Source organism: Pterocles gutturalis, unplaced genomic scaffold (genome assembly GCF_000699245.1).
Source record: "Pterocles gutturalis isolate BGI_N339 unplaced genomic scaffold, ASM69924v1 scaffold6642, whole genome shotgun sequence".
NCBI lineage: Eukaryota > Metazoa > Chordata > Aves > Pterocliformes > Pteroclidae > Pterocles > Pterocles gutturalis.
In genome coordinates, this window is record NW_010112588.1 from 69 (window position 1) to 7661 (window position 7593).

General features: G+C 49.7%; 1 protein-coding gene across 1 annotated transcript; it reads left to right on the forward strand.

Moving 5' to 3' along the window:
• Positions 1–549: 549 nt before the first annotated feature.
• Positions 550–5993, forward strand: SF3A1 (splicing factor 3a, subunit 1, 120kDa; the record flags this gene model as incomplete). Its single annotated transcript, XM_010074099.1, has 9 exons — positions 550–688; positions 799–984; positions 1351–1472; positions 1646–1888; positions 2600–2810; positions 3558–3712; positions 4483–4584; positions 4804–4875; positions 5822–5993. Coding segments are annotated over 9 exons (1332 nt in total), but the record flags the coding sequence as incomplete, so codon positions are not given.
• Between the last annotated feature and the right edge of the window lie 1600 nt (positions 5994–7593).

The window sequence follows — 7593 nt, forward strand, 5'->3', positions numbered from 1 at the left end:
GGTGCCCTACATTTTCACTGTAAGAAGTTCCTCAGTTTCTTGAGGAAATGAGATTTCCTTCTGATGGTATTTCAAAACAACCTGTTTCTGCTGGAATGCCGGACTATGGTGTTTTTAATGTTTTCCAAGACAATACAATTTCCAAGAGAGAAATACAATGATTTTGACACCTGATGGGGGGTAGATTTTCTGTTTCTGTGGTGAAGCCTTTTGGGCTTTCTTCTGCAGAGTCTGGAACACTGAGCGATGACTCATTTTAGACTCTTCCTCTACCCACTGTGTGTGAGCTGGTTTTCTGGTAATGAGGAAAAATGGTTAGCTGTAAGCCCCTGCTTGCTGTGCTGTGGTAACGTGGAAGCTGAGCGCTACTTGCTTCCTCTTCTGCGTCTTCTGAATTTCTGGATCATGATTATCCAGAGGAACCGCTGTAGCGTAGGTGTCCAGAGGCAAAGTAGCTCTGTATCTTTGAAGCTGCATGATCCATTCTTCCAGCGCTGCGTAGGATTTTTATGCCTTTCTCGAATCTTGTTTGTTGATATTTGACTAAAGGAACTTTATTCCCCCCCCCCCGGCTCAGATGATGAAGATGAAAGTCAGAAGGTTCCTCTTCCTCCAGAAACCCCGATGCCACCACCTCTTCCTCCCACGCCAGATCAGGTCATTGTGCGGAAAGATTACGATCCCAAAGGTAAGTCCGGCTGGTGAAGAATTTGTTTCTTCCTGAATAACCACGAAAGCATTTGCTTGAAGGCTGCATTCTCTGGTGTGTTTTTGACACTGTGTTGTTTTTTTTTCTAGCCTCAAAACCATTACCACCTGCCCCAGCTCCAGATGAGTATCTTGTTTCCCCCATCACTGGAGAGAAGATTCCTGCCAGTAAAATGCAGGAACACATGCGAATTGGTCTCCTGGATCCTCGCTGGTTGGAGCAGCGTGATCGATCTATCCGTGAAAAGCAGAGTGACGATGAGGTCTATGCCCCAGGTCAGCCTGAGCACCTGACACAGCTCGTAAAATGAGTTCCTCGATGAGTTCTGTGAACTCTGAGCACCCCCCTCACTCTTCCCATGTCCCACTGATAAGAACCATCTTAAATGTAGCTTTCTGTGCCATGTCCTCAGAGTGCTGATTATGTGGATACATTTGTCATTAGTACATTGAAGCCTTTCTGTAAACTTAAAGGCAAAGAGTGTGAGCTGCTGCTGACCAGCCATCAGGCGTGGTCTCTTTCTAAAAAGAGCAGCACTCGGCCATTAGGTACCAAACAGTTTAAAGATCATTGACAGAGGCTTGATTGCGTTTGACTTTGGTTATATCACTTGAGATAAGAATTTCTCTTTTTGCCTGCAGGTTTGGATATTGAAAGCAGCTTGAAGCAGCTGGCAGAGCGCCGTACTGATATCTTTGGTGTAGAAGAGACTGCCATTGGTAAAAAGATTGGGGAAGAAGAAATCCAGAAACCAGAGGAAAAGGTAGAGTGGAAACTATGTTTTTGTAACAGGTTCCTATAGCATTATGAATGGATGGAGAGACAGGAGTCTTCTTGTACTTTGTTCTTGCTGTAAAGCTGCTCTCTTGATTTATTTGCAGCTCACATTGCTGTCTGGACAGGATGGAGTTATTGTGATTTATTTTATCCTCTCAGGTGACCTGGGATGGGCACTCAGGCAGCATGGCCCGCACACAACAGGCTGCTCAGGCCAATATTACTCTCCAAGAGCAAATTGAAGCTATCCATAAGGCCAAGGGCCTGGTGCCAGAAGATGACAGCAAGGAGAAGATTGGTCCCAGCAAACCCAATGAAATCCCCCAGCCACCCCCTCCTTCATCGGCATCCAACCCCCCAGCCAGCGCTCAGCCCATCACGTCCGTGCCTCGTCCGCCCACAGTGAGTGTTTGGGCTTCCAAAAGCCAATGGCTGTGCCTGTGGTTAATTAGAAGGGCGTCCTGATGAAGGTCAAGGGTTATGACAGCCTAGAAGCAGATTTGGAATGAGGTTTGTTTCCAAATTACTCTTAAGCTATCAGAGGAACCCTACTGAACTTTGTTAAAAATGGAAAATAAGACTTAGGTGGAGCTTTTCCTCCTCAGAAGTACCAGAAAGGCTTGATCAGCCAGAACCCCCGGCAGTGAGACCTTGGAGGAAGAGAGTGTGGGGAACAAAGGGATGGGTGGGGGCCTTTCTTTAGGTGGAAAAAGGCAGAACAAAAAGCAGCTGATGCAGAGCAAAAGCAGCTGCAGCTAAGAAAGGCTCACAGGTGACTCACTTGCCCAGTGTTCCTGCTCCAAGGGTTCTGCGATAATGTGACTCTGAAATAGCTCCTCCTCTAAAATTGCCAAGTGGCTCTGATCAGATACCTGCATGGGGGGGGAGGGAGGGAAGGAAGGAAGAACAGTTTAATCCGTTAGTGAGGCTTCTGTACCCGTTCTCAGGCAGCTTGGGCTGGCCCTAGGTGGGCTCACTGAGGTTCCCAGCAAGTCTTTGGCCAGGAAGAATCCTCTGGGTCTCGCCCTGATTATTTTAATCAGGATTGTGAACAGCCCTGAGCGTTTCTTCCTGTACCTGCTAAGAAAAATGACCCTCTCTCTCTCTCTCCAGATGCCCCCTCCCGTTCGTGCCGCTGTTGTTTCTGCAGTTCCAGTCATGCCTCGTCCCCCGATGACTCCTGTGGTCCGTTTGCCTCCAGGATCCGTCATAGCCACCCCCATGCCACCAATAATCCACACCCCGCGCATCAACGTTGTCCCCATGCCGCCCTCTGCTCCTCCCATCATGAGCCCCCGCCCGCCTCCCATGATAGTACCAACAGGTCAGTACCTTCAGCTTCTGGGAAGTTGTCAGCTAATTCTTTTGGATTTAATTTAATTGAATTTGATTCTTTTTTCCTTTTGTACCTCTGATAATGGCATGTATTTGGGATTGCAGACCCCGAGTCCCATCGTTAAGAGTTTTGGGGTGTTTGATAGGACTGACCTAGCAGTGCTGCTTTTGGGCTCAAGACCCCTGCAGCGTGAAATACAGAGAATTCTGTCTCACCCATTTTATGTCTGTGTCCCTGGGAGCCTGGAATCTTTCCCAAAGGAACCAGAGTGAAGAAGAGCTGCCAGCGCTTCCCGGGGCGTTACAAGTTGCTGCTGCAGGAGGAAAAGCTGTTGTCTGACCCCTTTCCTCATAGCACCTTCATAGCATTAGGTGCTTCTAAGTTGAAAAGCACAATGTAAAAAACCATTCTTCCTTTTTTTTTCTTGCTTTTTTTTCTTCAATCGAGGTGCTGGCACTGCTGCATGCCAAACTGGGAGTGTTTTCTTTTTTGCAAGATCTGCAGGAAGCTCTTACGCTGCTTGTTGTCTTTTCCTGGACAGTTTCCCAATATAAAAGATCTCCTGATGTTTGAAGCTGGCATGTTACTGGTGGTTGTGTTAACTTCCTCCATGGATTGTAACATTTATTTTCAGCCTTTACTGGTCTGCTAAGAGAGTTTTAGTGGAAGGGAGTGCCTGCTGTATGCTCAGTGGCTGACTGCAGGTTGTGTTGTGTCCCCCCCATCCCATTTCAGCATTTGTTCCTGCCCCTCCTGTGGCCCCGGTTCCTTCCCCGGCACCCATGCCTCCTGTTCACCCGCCACCACCGATGGAGGATGAGCCGGTCTCAAAGAAACTGAAGAGCGAAGACAGCCTGATTCCAGAGGAGGAGTTTCTGCGCAGGAACAAGGTACGCCTGCGGGCCGGCTGTGCATTGGGAGGCGCCGGAGTCCTGACCCCGCTGGGCTGCTCGGCCCCCTCTGCCCGAGGGGGTGTACATCCCGTTCACTGCACAGAGGGGAGCTGACGTGCAGACGTACTTTGCAAGGGAGTGACTTTCTGAGAGGCTGCCAGTCCTGAGCAGGCTGGGTGCTCTGTATTCTACTGGAAAGAACAGCGCAGTGCTACACGCGGACGTTTGATGGTGCTGTTCAGTAATTGAGGGCAGCAAGAAGGAGGTTTATAGTGGTGTAAAGAACAACTAAAGCTGCTAATGAGCTTTAAGCAGAGGGCTGCTAAGCTGGAGGTGCAAGGAGAGATTTAATGTGTCAACACATTACTGTACTGAATTCCTTCCTGAGGAGTGCCACCAGTTTTCCGTCCTTTAAGGAGGCTGTACCATTTTCCTGGGCACCTGTACAGAGAAGCTGGCTCCTGTTTAATGCTTCATACGTTCCTTCTGTCGTACTGGGAATGTGCATGATGCTTGGTGAATGGTACGCAAACAGAGGGATTGATGAGAGAAATCCAACTAAATGTTTTGTTTTGGGAGCAGTGGAGTGGCTTTCTCAGTGGTGAGGCAAATACATTTCTGTGTGTTTACTGAGAAGTCGAGATATGTGGCTAGTTTGGGAAATAAATAACGTATCTGCCGCTGTGTGTCTATAAATAATTTGCTGCTCTTTTATCGCAGTCCTGAGCCTCCTTGCCCGTGTGAGACATTATCTTTGTTTCCTCTAGGGTCCGGTCACGGTTAAAGTCCAGGTTCCCAACATGCAGGACAAGACAGAATGGAAACTGAATGGCCAAGTGCTGGTGTTCACCCTGCCGCTCTCAGACCAGGCATGTATTTTATTAACCTGCCCTCTGCCCGTCTTGTTTTACTGCCGAATTTCTTTGCTTTGAGAACAGCCGTTGACCTGCGTGGCAGGAGCTATAAAACTCTGGGTGTTCCCCACGCTGCGGCCTCTTGCCCAGCGGGGTTGCATGGCTGGGGGAGCAGCGCTGCCCACCCGTACAGCAGGGAAAAAACCCCTGAGCGAGTTCTTTGATTCTTCGTAGGTGTCTGTTATAAAGGTGAAGATCCACGAGGCCACGGGGATGCCGGCTGGGAAACAGAAGCTGCAGTACGAGGTGGGTCCAACCCTTCAAATGCTGTTTATTAATTCAGTGCTTTCTCACACACAACCTGACTTTTTACAAGGAAAAGTTGTCATGTACCTACTGAGATCCTGGGAGGAGCAGAGGGAAGGTTTTTCCTGTCTGTACGGCACACTTGGCTAGAGAACTGCGTGCTGGTAGAGCAGGACAGGCCTTTCACAGGTGCATCAGGGGACCTTCATGTTGTCACTGCTGCAGATGAGTCCTCTAAGCATGGTGGCTTTCTCTGAACTTAGCCCATTATTTTACTGGGGGATTTGACATTTAAATGAGCAGTCTGCTCACACTGGTATGTTGTCTGTGCTCTGGAAAGTGAGCAAGAGCGCCTTGAAACCCTGGCAGCTCTGAGAAGACTTTCTCCAAAACACGGAAGGGAAGAGATCTCTCTCTCTTCCTCTTGAGACTGGATCTGTTAGGCACCGTTGCTTTTTAATAACTTGTTTCCAGCCGTGCGCAGGCACAACCTGCTGCCTCAGCAGTGAACTTTGTGCGCTTACCTCCTCGGGAGTTCATCTATGGACAGATAATCTCTTAACCCCTAGCCAGAAAGGAAGCTTAACTGGGGTTTTTAGGGGGGGGGGGGGGAGGGGGGGGGGGGGGGGGGGGAAAGGGAGGAGGGGACTGGAGCCTAAATAAGTTCCCTTGTTGTGTGACTGTCTTAATCTGTGTGTTTCTAGAAGTATATAGTGTATGTTGTCTGTTTGTGTTGGGAATGATGAAGAGTACAGCCACGTCCTCTGGTGCCCATCTTCTGAGACACGGGGTTCTCTCGGGGGTTTTTCAAAGCCTGCAGCAGTATGTCATCACCCTGTTCCGAGAGCAGGGCCGGGAGGGCTTCATCTGTGTGGGTTTGTGTGGGCAGGGAGCATTAAGATTTCTCCTGTGACTGGTTTTTGTTTTTTTTCTTTTCTCCCCTCAGGGCATCTTCATCAAGGATTCGAACTCCCTGGCTTATTACAACATGACGAGCGGCTCCCTGATTCACCTGGCGCTCAAAGAAAGGGGAGGCAGAAAGAAATAGGCGTCGTGGAGCCCAGATACGCAACGTGGCTGCGTTGCTGCTTGTGTAACCCCAACCTTTCGAATCCTCCTCGACCTCCTGCCAGCTCTAGTTTGAAAAGAGAGACTGTGCACCCCGTGCTGGGGTGGCTGATGCGAGCGGGGGAGCTGACAGAGCCCCAAAGTTGTGTAGCTGTAGTGACCGAGTCCGTAACCGCAGCAGGCTGTTAGCAATCAGTGCTTTGCTCGAGTGCTGGCTCTGCGCTGAGTTCCCTCGCGCAGCGGCATCGAGGTCATGCCCAGTTTAGCCGGGATGCCTCTCTGAGGAATTTACACTGCCTGAGAACATCTCTGTCTGACTGCAGTGCTTGCTGCTTCCTTTAACCTTTTTCTAATTGAAAACTTCCTTCTCAGCGTAGTTACTGAGCCCCTTGTTCTTTCTCTGTCTCCAGCCTATCTGCAAGAGCCTCTCAGACTGACCCTGACTTGGAAATTTATCCTCCCCCAGCATGAGTGTTACGCGGCTGTTCCCTGAGATAAAGGAGATCTAAACAGCTCCGTGCTTCTGTCCAGCCTGTGATTTGTTTTAATAAACACGCGTCTCAGTGCAGGATTCTGTCTGTCGCAGCTCTTGCTCCTGGGGTTTCAGGGTTTTAGCTGGAGATGTGCCTGGCTTCAGGGCACTCGGGATGTGGGGAAACACATTGGGGTTTGTAATTGAGCAGTTCATGTAGGAAATGCTTTGGTTTTCTAGGAAAGGCTGCAAGGTTAAAGTTCTAGTGGTACACAGTTATTCCTGACGATAAAGCACGTGTATACGAGTGCTTATGTCTGTGTAGGGGGTAGAAAGACTCCTTTGAACTCAGAATTTTATTGGAAAAGGTGTTTTACACTTCATAGATCATGCAGCTGGCATCTCCTGGCCTTGGAGAGCATACAAGTCAGGAGAAGAGTCAGAGCTGTGCTGCAGTTTGATATGAACGTAACACGGAGCAAAGTTCATCCACAGCGAGATAATGAGGTGCCTGCCATGGAGAGGCGGTGGTCTGCCGCTGCCCCAGCAGCTGTGTAATTTGGGAACCTCTGCTCTTTTGGGGTACTCCAAAGCCACGGATTTCTGTTTTTTTTCCTAGTATTGCAGGAACATCCTGTTTACCTAATTCTGCACGTAGGGGAGAGAGGGATTTGGCAGGAGGGAAGAGTGAGTATCCTCCCAGTACCGTCCTGCTCCTGTTGTGCTCCCCTCGAGCGCAGGCGGGTGGGAGGAAGCCCTGGTGCTGAAGGAAAGGTGCCTGGCGCTGGCACAGCCCAGGTGGCCGGCAGTTCCCTGAGAATGGTGGCCAGCTGCTGGCTTTGACAGATGCCCATGTGTCTGCAAAGTGCTGCTCCTGTCCCTGCTGCAGGATGCCAAATTTGGGGTGTGTGGGCAGGGGTTTGGGGGGTTCAGTGGGTTCCTGCCCTCCAGGAAGGTGGGCTGATCACTTCCCTTTTGATTTTAAAAACTAGCTAATAGGTACAATCTTGCAGAAAACAAAATTGGGTAGCAAGTGGTGTTTTTCTAAAAAAAACAAAGAAAGCTCTGAAATGGAGAAGTCACATTTTTACGTCCGGGGTGGGGGCCAAATGTGACGGTACTCGGCGTAAGGTCACCCAGCTTTTCTCCCCGGCTGTGCTGGGGGGGGTGAGCCCCCG